Raw genomic sequence first — 17,026 nt, forward strand, 5'->3', positions numbered from 1 at the left:
TCATGAGTTTCACCTCACCATTTTAAGGGAAACGAACACTGGAGTTCTAAGGAAAAATTTTTCAGGTTTCCCTTGCCTGTAAAATGGACTTAGCAATCAAGACAGATGTGGTTTTACGTAAAGTGTTTAGCACTGGAAAAAAAAAATTTTCATTGGTAAAATAAGTCTAAACTTTATTCGCTTAGGTCAAAAAGCAGTAGTAATTAAGCGTGCTTATCTTCTAACTGGGAAACTTTGTATGCGGGGAGGGGAAACAGATCTTGGACTGGGGCCACATCTGAACAGTGGCAGAAGGTGGGGAATTGTTTGAACCTCTCTTCCGTTTCCAGCAGCTCCAGCGGTTTGTGGTGACCTTGGCGCTGGAGCTTTTTTGAAGGATTGCTCCTGACCAGGTGCTAAGGGACAAAGTTTAATGCCAGGACATGGGGCCGTAGCTGACGTTCACTGTTAGATCTTCATTTATAGATGTTTTAAGCGCATGCTAAATTGACATGACATCTCTAAGGTGAACAAGAGAGTCCCAGAAACTGTGAGAGAACAGTGTATTCCATCCGCACGGAGCTTTTAAATGTTTCTACAGATGAAAATTTTCAACGCTCCTCTCCACTGGTGTTTCTGACTGCTTGAACTCGGAGGTCACAACGTGCTGTGCATATGAAGCCGATGAAGTCCTCCTCAGGACTTAGTCGGGCTTCAAAGTTGTTTTTAAGTTGGCCTTTACGGAGCGAGTGCAAATTCCTCTTGCAGGACCGTTTCTGATCCTGAAAACAGGCGGTCCAGATCAGTTCCAAGAGTGGTGTGGTTTTTGCGGTAAAACTGAAGGCAACTAAAACACTGGCATTGTAATACAGAGGAAATGAGAGTCCGCTATAATCAGCGACAAGTCCAAAAAGGCAGAGAGAAAAATGGACCAGTTAAAATAATTCACATTAAGAATTTTAGCAAAATGATTGAAGTATTTGTGGTCATGTATTTGCATTACTGCTGGGTGAAGCTGCAATGTTGTTCTTCCCACCAGCTGCAATCCTGATTTAATTAGCTCCTTTGTTTCATTTTTGTCACTGTTATGTTTATAACTTCTGACAGGGCACCGCTGTGCCCTTCAGCAGGACCCGGTGGGTTAATGTTCTCACTAATTAACCAAGGGGAGGATTAAAAAAAAGTTTGCAAAGGATCTCAGAGTTTCTTGAAGGTTTTACTGAGTGATTACATCTTTTAATGATAGTTTATTCTGCTACTAATTGGCAGTGTCTCCGGTGAATTGAACGGGAGGAAAGTGCTAGAATGAGTTCTTATTTTTTGATTGCCTCTGGTCTTGTGTTTTTACTTTCCTTGTAAACTGGAAAGTACGCAGTCTCGTCTTACATGCGTAATGTGAGACAAATCCAAGAGCAGGTAGATTTTATTATTTTACAGCTACCATGCATCCGAGCATCACAAATACCTCCTGTTTTTCTAGCCAGGAACTTCTGCCCCTGTGAATTTGTGAGGACTTCTTAATTACTGAGATGTTTTGCTGGATTCTGCTTGGCAATATATCCTGCCAGTATCTCTGGCCGTGCTGCGCGTGACCTCGGAGCGCGTGCGTTGTGCCTTTATAATCCCGTTACAGGCACTGGCGCTTAGGAGAAGCGTCAGGTAGACTTTCTCCTCCTGCCACTTAATCTACCTGCACGTAGGTAGCCAGCGTTGGATTTACAACTCGCGTGCCTGACCGCGTGCGCTTTGGGAGCGTCGTGTTTCCTCAAAGCATCGGGTTTCCTGTACGTGTGGTATGCGTTACATACGCACCTGCTTTTTTCTAAGGAAATCCCGGGCAAAAATGTTAGCCTTGCAATGGATTTTTGTAGGGAGTGAAATCTAGGACGAAAACTTCTCCAGTAGTCAAATCTGTTTTATAATTACAGGCAGCCCGTGACAGAAGCAAAATAATTGCAGTGGGACTTGATTTTATTAGACAGTTCTTCAATATCGGATATGTCAAGGGGGAAATCATAGCTTAAAGAAGTCGAATGCTTTTTATGTGAAATCTTTCTATAGTTGAATTGTCCACAACACTTTGAAATTAATTTACGGGAGAAACAGAGGATAATTGTAATATCAATATAAATCTCAGTTTCATTAATCTCTTCTCCGTTTTCACGTTGAGATGTAGGCTTAAAGTTAAGCTCATATTTTTCTAGAAAGCCCAGATGAAGTTGGACTGGGAAGGTGGCATCTGTCTTGGTTCGCAGTAGCCCAGTGTAGGCGCTCGAGGAAGAGCGTAAAGACAAGGAAACAGGAAGCGTTGCTTTCCGAGTAAAACTGCGTACCTTAAGGCAAATATCCCAAATCCCTAGAAAAAAGTGTGCATTTACTAATATTGTAACTATGTAATCTCTTTTATGAAAAACTCACAGTTCCTTCCTTCCTTATGCAAGGTGTTTCATGGCCTCTTATATGACGTTCTACTGCACAGGTTATAATAACGGTATTTGCTCCTACAGCCTTGTTTAGATGTGAAGAAAAGATTTTTCTGTGCTGTGACACTGATGAGGAAAAGACAGTGCTTTTAAGGGAATCTGAAATAACGGTTTGAGGTGGGATTTGGGTCTGTTCTACATGTTGTTAAATCATGCTTAGGAAACTCTCTTCTCTCCTTTAGCTACTTGCATGCATACAGGACGTTTGCAAAAGGTGACCCAGGATTCAGCTGTGTAGAGAAGTTAATGTTCCCTTCCAGTGCAGGCTTGGTTCGAAAATGGCTTTTGCATCTAATATGAAAATGGTCATTATGTGTTTATTGAGCACATTTCTTTTTTAGGAGGCTCTTAAATATTCTATTGAAAGTGCAGGCTTTTCATATGTGCTTGCAGCACAACTGTTCCTCTAATGTACTTGCTAAAGGTTGATGGACTTTGCTTGACTTGGATGAGCTTTGGGTGGCAGTGCTGGTGTTTGTAATTAAAGTACAATTAAAATGACTTTTCCAGTTCAACTTTGTAGTTGATAGTAGGAATTAAAATGTCTCTTTTCCCAAATTAATTGTACCTGCTCTTTGAGCAAAGTATGATAATCTGAGCATTTACAAATGAATTAGCTAGTGTGAGTTAAGATTAATAGGAAAAAGAAACTTAAATCTTCATTTATATATGTACATATATATATAAAAAATGCACACTGTGTACTATATGTATATGTTTTATACGTACTCTGCACACCAGTCCTCTCTGGTCCTAAACAATGACAGCAAGTGGCGACTGCAGACTGAGAATATCCATGTGCTTAAAATTAATTGGCATTTTGTGCATAAGCTGTAGTTGAGAAAATGAAGCTGTAATTAAACTATTGACTATTTACAGTCGCCTGGGTTTTAAGATAGATTTGGGAAACAATTCTTAAGCAGTGCTATTTTGTCATCTCAAGTAACTAAGCTAATTATCACTTTAAGGCTGCAGCTACTACAGAAACAGCAGCGCAGAGGCTTTACAAATGCCAAGACTGGCTGTTTTCATTTATATCTTAAATGGCCCAGTGCCACTGCTGTGAAAAGGCATTTTGGCTACATGCGGCTTGGGCAGCGGCGCTTGCCAGGCTGCCTCTGGGACCTTTTGCTGCCTTAGCCCACGGCAGCCCGGCGAGCTGGGAGCCGCAAAGGTGCCGAAAGCAGAGGTGCTCCTTTTCAGGAGCAAAGCTTTCCCTTTCCCCTTTCTCGCTCTTTTTCATAATGCAGTATTTTGAGTCTGTTGGCCAAAAGCAAATCTGAATGCTACCCACAGGCTTACGAAGCTCCCTCATCAAAGTAAAAATATGTTATTTAAGGTTGATGCTAAATATTTTCTAATCTTTAGAAATGCTGTGCAGGGCTATTTGCTTTTGTTTCTTGTTTTACGTCTTTTTATTTATGTCAAAATGTCACCGAAGTATTCATGCAGAAAAAATTCGCAATGAAAATGATATTAGCCTAGGGTTAAATTTGAACACGCGTATCGTTAACTTACAGATATGACATATTGCAGTATATTAAAGCGAGGTACTAAAAGTCTAGAAAGCTTATAGTGAAGCTTAAATTCAAAAGAGATGTGCGGCTCGTCTAGCACCCTGTAGGCAAACGCATAGTTTTGACAAAAAGAAAACGCGTTTTGAAAACGTTTAACCTGGTACAGGAGGAGAAACTAAAATCTTGTGCTGGTATACAGCAGAAAATGGCTATAAGATGCAGTTTGGGTTGCTTGGATGTTTTAATTAAGCATGAGTTATATTAACAAACCTTGTTTCATCTAAATGCAACTCTTAACGCCTAGCCAATGCAGATTGATAAGCCCTCCTTTTTCACATTAATTTCTCACACGGGACTCACCTGAATATTACAAATATTTTGATGAACTTCATAGCATCTTGCGATAGTTTTTCTTTGGAAATATTTGAGAAGTTACTAGAATGCCATTTAAAGTCAGTGTTACAGTAGTAGACACACAACACCTCTATAGCTCATGAGAATTTTTCACTTAGAAACCAAAATTTGAGGATTTTCTTTCCTTAAAATAGCCGAGATGGGCAGCCTTTGCAAAGCGAGTAGCTTTTTTTTGAACTTCTGCTGTCTTAAAGCTTCAGCTTTGTGCTGCTGGGAATTATAACCTGTGCTGAATTTTTATTGCTTTTGGTGTAATTATTCATATCTTTTTCCTTACGGTATAGAAATAATTAATCTCTGCAGGTAGACATCATCAAAAGTATATTAGCTCAGAATGATTAACTGTAAATCTTCCTTTGCTCTGCTGTTTAGGGCCACTGAGAAATTATCCATTTTTAACTTTGTAAATAGGCAATAATAGGATAATTTATTCTCAGAATGTTTTATGAAAGTGTCAAGCATGCCTGTCTGTATCTAGATTTTGAACAGACATCAGTCATGTTGGAGAAAATTTTTAAGCGTGAAAGGTGTTGACTGTGGAAGCCTAAGATTTATTGTTTGTATTTCCTCTCTAATTGTTTAATTACGTTCTTTTGAAATCTTCCTTGCTTCTTGTCGCTGCTGTTCTTTTTCACTGCGTTGAATTCCTGCAGGCGTTATCCCCTGACTGTCTGTCACTGATGCTGCTGTCGCTTTTTCTTTACAAATCCCTGTAGTTTATCCTGCATGAGATCAGACGCTCAGTCTAGTCAAAGCGTAGTTTGCTGTGTAACTTCAGTCTCTCCTTGCAGGGGATGCTGAAGTTTAATACTGAGAAACAAAACTTCTCCCCAAGATAGTCTCCGAAGTAGGCATGTCTAAGAGGAGGGGAGACCACTGGGCCTCTGGGGACAGTTAAGTGACACTTTCCTGGAGCCAGTTTTGGCAGCAAGGCAAAGGAGCTGAGGACCCCTCTGTAGAAATATTCCATGTTCCTAGTCTCCAGATTTGTTACTGGAAGGTTATCCCACCTGATCTGTTGTCTTCAAGTCGTGGAGAATTTCCCTTCTTCACCTCACAGTAGTTAGCTGAAGTAATGACTTGGGTAGATGAGGGGAGAGCAGTGGATGTTGTCTACCGGGGCTTCAGCAAGGCTTTGGACGCTGTCTCCCATCACATCCTCCCAGGTAAACTCAGGAAATGGGGGTTGGCTGAGTGGACAGTGAGGTGGATGGAGAACTGGCTAGATGGCTGAGCTCAGAGGGTTGTGGTCAGCGGTGCAGAGTCTAGTTGGAGGCCTGTAGCTCGCGGTGTCCCCCAGGGGTCAGTCCTGGGTCCAGTCTTGTTCAATGTATTCCTCAATGACCTGGAGGAAGGCACAGAGTGCACCCTCAGCAAGTTTGCTGATGATACTAAACTGGGGGGAGTGGCTGACATACCAGAAGACTGTGCTGCCATTGAGAGGGACCTGGACAGGCTGGAGAGCTGGGCGGAGAGGAACCTCATGGAGTTCAACAAAGGCAAGTGCAAGGTCCTGCACCTAGGGAGGAAGAACCCCATGCACCAGGACAGGCCGGGGGTTGACCTGCTGGAAAGCAGCTCTGCCGAGAAGGACCTGGGAGTGCTGGTGGACAGCAAGTTAAACATGAGCCAGCAATGTGCCCTTGTGGCCAAGAAGGCCAATGGTCTCCTGGGGTGCATTAGGCAGAGTGTTGCCAGCAGGTGGAGGGAGGTGATCCTGCCCCTCCTACTCAGCCCTGGGGAGGCCTCACCTGCTGGAGTGCTGTGTCCAGTTCTGGGCTCCCCAGTACAAGACAGACATGGCCCTACTGGAGAGAGTCCAGCAGAGGGCTACCAAGATGATGAGCGGACTGGAGGGTCTCTCCTCTGAAGAAAGGCTGCGAGAGCTGGGCCTGTTGAGCCTGGAGAAGAGAAGACTTTTGGAGGGGGGAGGGTATCTGATGAATATGTGTAAGTGTCTGAAGGGGGGAGGGTGTTGAGAGGATGGGGCCAGTCTCTTCTCTGTGGTGCCCAGTGACAGGACAAGAGGCAACGGGCACAAACAGGTAGTTTCCCTCTGAACCTGAGGAAAAACTTCTTCACTGTGAGGGTGACTGAGCACTGGCAGAGGTTGCCCGGAGAGGTAGTGGAGTCTCCTTCCCTGGAGATGTTCAGAACCCGTCTGGACGTGATCCTGGGCAACGTGCTCTAGCTGGCCCTGCTTGAGCAGTGGGGTTGGACTGGATGACCTCCAGAGGTCCCTTCCAACCTCGGCCATTCTGTGATTCTGTACACCAAATGAGCCCTGGTTCAAGTAGGAACCTTGACTAGCTATGTGAGATCTTATATCTGCCAGGATTTTATATTAAGCTCATCTCAGTTTGGCAATTTGCCTGAAGTAGTCTTCACTGGAGGTAGGTGGTTTCACTGAAGCTAATGTAGGCTGTGTTTGTTCAGGCACACTGAGTGGTATCATTAGGAAGGTTTTCCAGATCTGGGAGGGAATGAATTTGTTGTTAAAATGGAAGAGAGAGGTCGGAGTGAGCGTTCCTGTGCCTGGGTTTCCATCCTGTAGTGCGACTATGTGTCCCTTGCCCAGTCAATACTTAATTAAATCAAACGGAGCAGCCCGAAGAGGTGAGATTGTGTGAGAGGGGGAAGCTGATTTTTGTAGTGCCGTAGTAAAGGTGCTTACCAAAATGGGGGAACCGAGCTCCTGCTCCAAAGGAGTCAGAGACTTCCATCGTTTGTGATGTTCAAGGTAGCGGTAGAAGCAGCGTCTAAGGAGTTGGTAGAAAGGAAAAGTCTATATGAAGGACAAAGTTTGGAGAAAGAACTGAGGTGGAAGCTAAAGCGGAGTAACGGGAGGGGCGGTAAAGGATCTCTGCTACAAGGTGACGTAGCAGTGACTTGGACTGGTCTGAGCCCTACGTAAGCCTTTATGAAGACTTTGTGAAGAACGAATGTGATCATTGGTTTGAGGACTGATTGGTATGTAAGCATTAGTGGCCTTTTTTTAGGTTGAATTGAGTTGTCAGTGTTCTTCTCCAGAGCCCACAGTGGAAAAGTGGAGGAAGTTTGTAGTTTGCTTAGTCTCCCTGTTCAGAAGACGATCAGTAGTTCATAAGCTATGTTGCACTGTAGCTAGCTGAAGAAAACTGGTGGCAGGAGGGGAATTTATCTGATGGAAAGCTAAGAACATCCTGTATATGAGCTACATATTAATTTTTCATTAAAATACACAGTAAAACATGAAACAATTACTGTACCATTGGTGTTTCATGTCTAAAATACATTTGTTGGTTAAACAGTAATGCTCTGCTTAGTTTGGGGAAGATTTCCCCCCTAGCTTTCCCAGTGCAGTGTGTATTCAGTGCGGAGCATACTTTCACAAAGCTCCATCAGATTGCTGGTCCACTGCTCTTTGCGGGAAAGCCACCTTACAGAATTTGTTTGCGTTTGGTTTTGGATTTTGAACGTCACGGTACGTGGCGTGAAGCGTTTTCCTAATAAAACGACACTGCCAACTTGTTTTCTGCTTTTTGATGCAGCGCAATTTGGGCATTAAGTTTTAATATGTTTGTTTTGTGGTCCTGTTTGTCAAGCTGACAACTAGATGCTGAGATGATGAGAGGTTCAAGTAAGCAGATTTCTCAGATGTATGACTTGCAGATTACGTGTAGGTAGTGAGGCTAGCTACTGCGTCATCTGGGCACTTGTGATATGGGCTTTAGGTTAAACAAGAAAAAGAGGGTTCCCTTGACTGTGTAAGAATGTCTTCGTACTTCCAGTCCTCCCAGCAGGGCTCCCTGACAAAGCTTCCTCGCTCGTACTCAGATCTTACTTTCGTTAACAGCAGTGGAAGCTGCCCCTAGTCCTTGTAGTTTACTTGAAATTTTTTTATGGCTGTTCCTCCTTATTCTTCCGAAAATACAGCAAAGGCTGGCAGCGGTCTGCCGGAAAACCCTCACAAACGTAGGTAGGAGTGGTGTTGCTGGCTAACGGTAAATCATCCCAATGTGAGGTCTTGGTGTAAGAACAGCGCGCAGCTTTGTATGTTGTAACGATTATGAATGGGGTCTGAGGTGTTTAGTTAAGATCTCATTGGGATTTTTCCAGAAGGTGCACTAATCACTAATGTGAGATCTCGGGCAGCCTGTAAAGTTGAGTGCTGATTTTTTTCCTAACTTTCAGGACTGGTTAGCGGTTGGGAATTGATTCAGTCTCACGTCTGATGTCGTTTATATTGCATAGAAGAAAATGCAGATACACCTAGAAGCCTATATGTTAGATTCGTGAAGGTGTGTGCGTCTGTGGTCAGTTATTTTGGATGCAGTACGTTCAGTCGGACAGTTTAGGTTTGACTTTTACAGTAAGAACGGGCAATTGCAATTGTGGTGTTTACCACTAATTCCTTTTTATGACTATCTCCTTTGTTATTGCTTAACAATATGGTCTACATACAGTGCTGGAGCCTTTTTATGCTAGCCATCATTAAGCAGGAACCTGATACTGCTACTGTGGATGAAATGGAGCAAATAAGTAGTGACTATTGCTGTGTGGAGCTACTGGCTGTACTCGGTGGAAACGAAGCATTTATGCTCTTTGGAAATTCAACCCAGGCAGCGCTCTGTGTTCTTCAGCTCCTGAAGACTTTCACAAGCCCAGCCCTCAGCTTCTTGGCAGCTGTTAGGACACCCTGTTGGGGTGGCCTAGGCACCTTGGGATGCTGAGCGGGAGCTCCCCCTGAAATACCTTGCCCCTCCAAGCTGTAGTATCCTCCTAGAACGGGAGCTGGACAAACTGTATTAGTTGTCAGGAGAACAGTCCAACGGCCCGGATGTAACATGGTTGTGTAGACAAACATTAGGAAGATTTTTTTTTTTTTTTTTGGGGGGGGGGGGGAGATCTGTCATTTGTTTTCATCTAATAACTACCTCTTCTTTCAAAGAGCACACTGGTCTTGCAGTCAGCTCCAGGGGTCCAGCAAAGTACACTCCTGTAGAGTAAGTAGTAAGAAATATGTGTTTCCTTGTAGCTAGCCTCATCCAGCAAGACAGTTAATGAACTCAGGGTTTTATAGTGTGCTTAACACCCCGCTTTCCAGCCTGTTATAAACCTAGTCTCTGATTTTTTTTTTTTTCTCCAAAACTGTCTCTTTCCATTTTGTCCATCATCCTTCTGTTTCTTCTATGAAGCTGCAGCCTTTAACAAAAGGATTAACCCTACAGTCTTTTATTTATGGTGCGGGGGGGAATACTACTGTAAAACATCCCAATTGCTTGTCAAGTTGCTTTGTTCTTCTGACCATTTAAGAAAGGTTTAATAGTTACGCGATAAGCTATCCTGCTTGCTTTATGACGCTTAGCTCTGATTTTGTACCGTTAGCCAACGTTCAGGTTTCTCAGATAATTGCTTCCTTAGATTCTTTAAAGGCTACTTCTGCAACAGAGATACGGAGCGGAGCCCCTCTCACGCTGCCCCAGCTGTAGTTCTCGCCGTGGAGACTGACTGACAAACCGCATTGAGGAGGCACCAGGGAAAAATCAGCTTCCCAGATCCACGTGTAACATTTTTACGAGCTGTGCCAGTAGGAAGCGAGTCAAGTTTGTAGCTAAAAGACGCATACGCGGTTTTTGCATCGTGGCATATGTATAGGTAACACAAATAGTAGAAATTAAGGCCTGCGCGTGGTTTATCTGAAACGCTTTCTCAGAGTCGGTGGGTTTTATTCCCAAGCGTCAGTATTCACAGCTCGTAGAATATTTCTTAGGTAACTCTGTGAGCCGTTAAACTCCTTCAGTAATTAGCGTCTTTATGAACAAGGCCGGGAGCTATGAACATAGAAGCAGATGACGAAAAGCAGCAGTTTGTAGTTACTTGCTGCGTGGTGTTGAACCACAAAATGTGAAATAGGATGGTCTGCGTTTGCAACCCGTGTTTGAATGGCCCTTTTTCCTTGGCCTTTTCCTCTTTTTTGCAAAAGTTCCAATCTTGTTGGACCCTATACGTTTAATGTGCAATACGTTATTGTGAAATTGGGAGGAAAGGAAAAAGGGTTAAGGGTGGGTCTTGATGTGAATTTAAGAGCCAGAAGTTCTGGCGTATAGCCGAAGGGGCAGCAGGAGGCGTGCCTGTGAGCAATAGCAATGTCCATGCTGAGTGCAGAACAGTGTGTTCATTTGTTTTTTGGGTTTAAATATTAAAATTCAGAAATTATGACTCCCAGAAAGTCTGTTGGACTTTTGTGCTTGGTGTCAGTGACCCTTGACTTCATGCTGTTTACCTAAACTGTGAATTAACACATTTTCAAAGTGTAATTTCACAGGTAGTCGATGGCTGGCAACAAAATATTGGGAAAAGCGACATCTGTCTTCTCTCTATTCAAAGTCATAAAGCTCTCTTTGTGCCTATGTTTGAGTGTAATAATGTTTATCTGGCCACGTTCACGTCCCAGGAAGCCATTGCTGAATAAATCCTATTTACTTTTGCAGATGGTGTTGTTTCTTCTTAGCTTAGTCTGAAAAAGTAGCTTTTATTAATTTTTACCATTTGTATTGTTTATTACTTGAATACCTTCACTACTTAGACTTTTTTCAGCGGCATCTTTTTTTTTTTTTTAAACAAACACACGGGATGCTGTCCCGATACAGAGGAGCTGTGAAATAAAAATGGACGTTTCTGTTTTGTTTTATGTATGACCCATAATGTCAGTTGAAGCAGGTTATGTTCATTTTGTGTCTAAACATCTGTCTGTTCATGAGCTCCCAGGCCACATAAAGGGGAGGAGAGATGGTCAGCCTTGCTTTAGAGACTAGCTTTGCAAATGCTGCTTTTCTTGCTTCTTGCATACCTTTCAGGGTTTTAAAAGGTCTCTCATCTTCCCTTGTGCTTGCAGTTAACTCCAGTGGGAACAACCATCTTCACGGGATTTTCTGGAAACAGCGGTGCTACGGACATTGATGACGGGCCGAATGGGCAGATCGAATATGTCATCCAGTACAACCCCAACGACAAGGCAAGTGCAGGCTCGCGCAGCGTCCGCGTAGTGGCCTGCGAGCAGCAGATGAGCCAGGGGGTTGTTAGTGTTGGGCACAATAAAGGATTTCTGAACTTGAGAACTTCCTGCCTGATTTAGGATATTCAGTCATTAATAACCCACTGCTTTCTCCAGCGTTACTCGCACACATCGTCACTTTTGGCACAGATTTTCCATCCGTGAGAAGTTGTTGCATTTACTTTTAGGCATTTACACTTACTATATTCATAGGTAAGAAATATTCATAGTCACAGCAGAGGTATTGTCGAAAAGGACGTGACTTTTCTTTTTTTAATGGAACCACTCCTATCGGGAAAACGGTTTTTTATAGAGGGTTATATAGTATTTTAATGAATCAGTAGTGATGCGTAGGTGTTGTCTCTGCAAGCAAACACATACCTTCAGCGACAAACAGGTTAAAGTAGCAGACTAAATGCCCTGTAGGTTCAGATGCATGATTTCCGCTATTACAGCAAATTATTGCGCGTAGAGGTTGTGTTAAGTGTCTCTATGCATTTTCTTAGCAAAATCAAGGCAATTTTAGCAACCCTGTTTAGTTGACTTAAGGTGTCTTGCCGTGGGCTAGAAGCACCCAGACACACTCTGGGTCAGCTGGTATGAACGTTTGTGAAAACAGACTAACCCGGTTATGTATTCATCCTAAGATGTGTGAGCTCAAACGAGGGGGGGGGAAAAAAATGTAGCATATAGAGTTAGTAACCTTTCATTAAAATTCCTTACTCTTGTGTAAGATGAACTTGAGAAGAAACGGTTTTGTGGAAAAAGGAAATGCGATTTTCAGTTGAAGTAGAAAATAGAGATGTGCCACTTTTGATTTAATTTACATTGCTTAAGCTGTACACGACATGAACAGTTAGTGCTATGTCTGCTGAGGTCAACAAGAGTTTAAACAGCTTCCGAATTAGACTTGGCAGGTAAAATCTGATATAACATTGAAAGTATCAGGGAATACGTTGATGGAATACGTTGATGTGCATTAATGATTTAAGAACTTAACTCTTTTACTCTTCAGTAGGGTAAGTTTTAATCTTGTACGATTGCGCACAGAGGAATAGTATTTACCCGAATACCTATTTCTGCGTATCTTGAGGCCAAAGAAGTGTGCTTGAGAAATTTTGCAGAGCGCCAAGCTGTAATCTTTGCTGAGAAGCGTTGCTTTGCAAACAGGCAGCACCTTTTTGCCAAAGGTGGAACTGAGATACAGAGACGGGAATTTTCTGCTCGGTTAATAATTTTAAAATGAGGTAATGCCAAATATACCCAAAATAGAAAGTAATTTCTTAGTAAGGCAGTTAATGTGCAGACTTCAGCAGTTTTTGGAGTTCTGCCATTGCCTTCAGTGGGGCTCCTCAAATGAGTGAAATTACTAGCACAGGATCTGTGGGTTCATCACTTTATACAGAGTGAATTTTTGATGTCCCCGGACTGTATTTATAGCTGAAGGTTATTGAGATGAACGTGTCCTCAGCCTGAGATCTGGCCTCCCTCCTTACCAGCTAATTTTAGTGAGATTCCCTGTATTATGTGACTATATTTTGTGAGGGTACAAAATAAAACATCTCAAATTTACCAGGAGTTAGAGAATATGCCTAGCACTTTTGCTAGGCTGTTTTTTTCACATACCATCTTTCTATCAGGGCAGTTAATGAACTGTTTCTTGGTGACAGTCCCTTTGCCTTTTCATAGAGTATACACAACGGTACCTTGCCATGGCCACAAGAAAATTTGCAAAAACTGTTGTCTGTGCGGTGTCAGGCTCGCAGGATTGATGTTGCAAAGTGTCCATGGAGAGCTCATGTGACGTGCCAGAAGTGTGCGTGGATGCGAGGGCGTGCTGTCGCCTTGGATTCGTTCACTCTTGGGCCATTGGAAACACCACGGCTCTGTTAGTAAACCTCCGGAGGACGCAAAAGAGAAGTGATAGGGCGTAGAGCAGTCGGCTCCCCGCCTCAGGGGCCTTTTCTCTTACGACAAAGATGCCAGTTAAAATTAACCTGTTATGGAAGCTAAGTCGCCCCCTCGTCTGTACACCGGCACAAGTGAAGATCGAAAATGCAAGAGAGATTTTTATTCTCTTGTCCGGACGACTTGTACACCAGACTGAAATGGGGGAGCATAGGTCAGCAGTGCCCCCGCTTTTTAACCTGCGGAACAGAAAAGGCTGTGGGTTGGGCTGGGTGTAGGGGTGGTCCTAGATTATATATAAATATAAAATAAGCACGAACAAGAAAAGTGCTTTTCGCCCTTGTAAATTTAACATCAAAACTAAGTGAAAGCAGCAGTAAAAACATCTGTGTAGTTATCCGCTGAGGAGATTCACCCAAGGAGTGGTGTCTGATTGAACATCAGAGGTGGTTGTAGCGAGGGTGTACTGCACAGTTCCGCAGGACGGAAAAGCTTCTGGTGATACGGCCAGGGCAGAAACATGGGAGAAATCTTCCTACTGGCTTCAGCTTGTCTGACGCTTATTACGGAGAAGGGGGAGCCAGACTCTTCTCGGAGGTGTGCAGGAGAAGGAGGAATGGTAATGGTTGCGTGGTGGCACCTTGTGCAACATGGGAAATTCTGAAGAAAAGTTTTGTTTTTTTTTTTGGGGGGGGGGGGGGGGGATCCCCTGTGAGGGTGGCCAAACACTGGAGCAGAGGCCCAGAGGTGGTGAAACTTCCATCCTCAGAGGTGTTCAGACCTCAGCTGGCAAAGACGCTGGACAAGCTGAAGTTCACCCAGCTCTGAGCAGAGGCCGGATGATCTCCAGAGGTCCCTGCCAGCCCCAGTTGTTCACCCTAAGCCCCGTTTTGATACAGAAGGGATTATTCTTTTTAATTATCTTGTTTATAATCTGTGTGTTGTAGCCCAAAAAGCCTTGTAAATCACTAAAATCTTTGAATTTGAAAGCCATGATTCCTGAACTAGTTTTGTGCTCCTTAGCATCCAACCTGTAATAAAGAGCGTGTAGAGCACTTACCTTTCTGCTCTTTAGGGAATGGGGCTGAAGGACCTGTACATGACTTTTCTTCTTTCCCCAAAGGCTAGTTTTAAATCTAGTTCGGTAGATCTGGGCCCAGGCAGCGGTCTTGGCCATCTTGCAGCTTTTAGCCTTCAGAAAACATTGGATTCCACCATCTTAAATTAGGTGGTCTTGTTGCTCTCTTTTCAGTGTTTTTCCCAGGAATTTAGGGGCCAGTGGATGTGCTGTATTATGAATTACGAGCAAAAGTGTTTTGTTGTCTGTATCGTGAAGCTTTTCACGGAGACCCAGTGTTGTTCTCCTGTCGTAAGCAGGCGCCATAGCGTTGCCTTTCGGCCAGAAAGCCAGAAGGAGCTCTCGGTACTGATTTTTCAGCATGCGCTTTGCCCCGGCCCATTTCTGTATGGGATGGAAACGCAGCTGGGATGTGGCAGTGTTGCGCGCACCTGTTAATTGCCTTGAAGCTTCGTTACGGTTTGAGCTGTAGCAGAAGCAGTAGTTTTGCCGACTGAGCAGAGGGACGCGGGCGTAGTTCACCACCTCCCTACTTACCTGAGCAAGCATCGTTTTAAAAAAAAAAAAAAAAAAAAAAAAAGAAGAAGAAAAAAGAGGGACTTGGGGCAAAAGCTGCAAGTCATCAGGAGACCAGATGAGAACCGCTCGTTCTCGGGGCACGCGCTCTTCATGAACTCTTCTCGTTCAATGCCTGTAGTTGTTCTCTATCTGGGAAGACAAACCAAGGTTACAAAAGCTAAGACTTAACTTTTTCAGGACAGTGTTAAAATATCCCTGAGGATATTTTAAGTTAACCTTACTGGGCTTTTCCTGTCTTCCTTCCACAGCAAGCTCTATCTTAATTTCCTGTTTTGCCTTAGGAAAAGTAGTTTGCATAGATTTTCATATATATATATATATTTTTAACTATATGTATGTTTATTCTCACTCATATCCTGAAAAACAATTTGCAATTTAAGCTGATGTTTCAACTTTAAATCATTAGAGGAAAAAAATGTCTTTGTTATGTTTTTAAGGGAAGACTAGTACTTTGCACCTTGACAGTGTTTTCTCTTGAGAGAAAACTTTGCCTGTTGGCAGATAGGAGAAGCTTTTCTGCATGTGCTGCTGCTGATTCAGGCTAGCAGTACGGGGAAGATGGGGATCGTTAGATGTCGGCTCGTGAGCCCGTGGCAGTTCGTGGTTTCAAGTCTGTTGAGTCTCTTTTTTACTGTCTTAACTTTTGCAGACTTCCAACAGGACCTTTGACATTCCTCTCACTTTGTCCGGAGCAGTGGTTTTACGGGAAAGACTAAATTACGAAGAAAAGACACGATACTTTGTGGTCGTTCAAGCAAATGTAAGTAGAGCTCTAAAAACGGCTGTTGGCACCGTTGGTCTTTTCCAGGTTTGGTTATTGAGATTTTCCCAGGGAAAAGTAAAACCTTGCTGAAGTGGCTGCTGCCAAAATCTGAAACGAGATCTGTCTAGGTACTTATTCTTTTGGAAAGCTTGGACATGTTGTTAGTGGCTAAAAAAGCTTGCCCGGGATGTGCAGGAAGACAACCTTTTCAGCACAAGAAATGAGTTGTATGTGTTAAGTATAGCCTATGCCGAAAAGCGCGTTTTGGTGTCACTAAGTGTTCATGTTCTAACACGTCTAGTGATTCTAATTTGATCTCCGGTGAGTTTAACGGATACAGTTTGGCTGTATCCTTCAGGTGTGAAACGCAGTTTTCTGTACCGAGGTGATTCTTTCTTTCAAGTCCTACTGCATGTGCGTTTAAAGGTTTTTGGAGAGTGGGTAGGGGAGCGGATAGTGCGTGCCGAGGATAGAAGTGATGTTTGAACTGCAGCTAATACATCTGTCGTCAGAGTTTTTGGTGCCCTTGAAAGCAGTGAAAGCTTTTTTCTTTCTTGATGTTTCTAATAATAGGTCAGGTGAGAATTCTTCCTGTGGTGTTTACGGCTGTTACGACAGGACTTTATTTGTGGGAAAACGAGGGTGCTCTGAAATGAAGACTTTTTTTCTCGTGAATTCACCCACTTCTAGCAGTTGCATTTCTTGATAGAGTTATCCGTTTTACTAAGGCCGTGCAGTCCGCTCTTCTCCACGTTTTGTGGTATGCCGAGCACTCCCCCCGGTAGGTGCGGAGGGTGCCTCTAAATGCTTTTTGCACTTAGGCATGTCTAGAAAGCCTTCCTGGCCCACAGAGTTACAGCTGTTAAAACAAGCCGTGTTTTACCCGGGAAACGTTACTTACTGATCTCCCAAACAGGAATATGGGAGGGCTCAAAACAGGGGTGTGGTGGGGTTTTTTCCTCCTTTTTTTTCTTTCTTTTCTTTTTTTTTTTTTTTAATAATTTATTTTGTGGATCACCCCTATATGCTCCTAGCTCTTTTCCTTTGAACTCAGAGCTTTCCGTGAGTCTGTGCCTTGCAAGAAAAGTAGCTGGGGTAGCTGAGCAAGTCACGTTTTGTAGAGGAAGGTGGCTCACGAAAGATGCGGCGCACAGCAGTGCAGCTTTCAGTATATGTCCTCGCGTGGTAAATTGTTAGGACCTTGAATTTGGGACTTGGGGCTATGCTGATAGTTGCTGGTATTATAGTTATAATGGGGCAACTTGCCTA

At 43.4% G+C, this 17,026-nt stretch overlaps 1 protein-coding gene across 11 annotated transcripts in view; it reads left to right on the forward strand.

Moving 5' to 3' along the window:
- Positions 1-17,026, forward strand: part of PCDH15 (protocadherin related 15) — a 1,072,490-nt gene that overhangs the window by 836,665 nt on the left and 218,799 nt on the right. For all 11 annotated transcript variants that reach the window (XM_068951042.1, XM_068951049.1, XM_068951046.1 and 8 more), the window contains 2 exons: positions 11,271-11,390; positions 15,644-15,754. In XM_068951042.1, the coding sequence (XP_068807143.1) occupies positions 11,271-11,390; positions 15,644-15,754 (231 nt within the window). The remainder of the gene's footprint in view (positions 1-11,270; positions 11,391-15,643; positions 15,755-17,026) is intronic.

Source organism: Struthio camelus, chromosome 7 (assembly GCF_040807025.1).
Source record: "Struthio camelus isolate bStrCam1 chromosome 7, bStrCam1.hap1, whole genome shotgun sequence".
NCBI classification, from domain to species: Eukaryota; Metazoa; Chordata; class Aves; order Struthioniformes; family Struthionidae; genus Struthio; species Struthio camelus.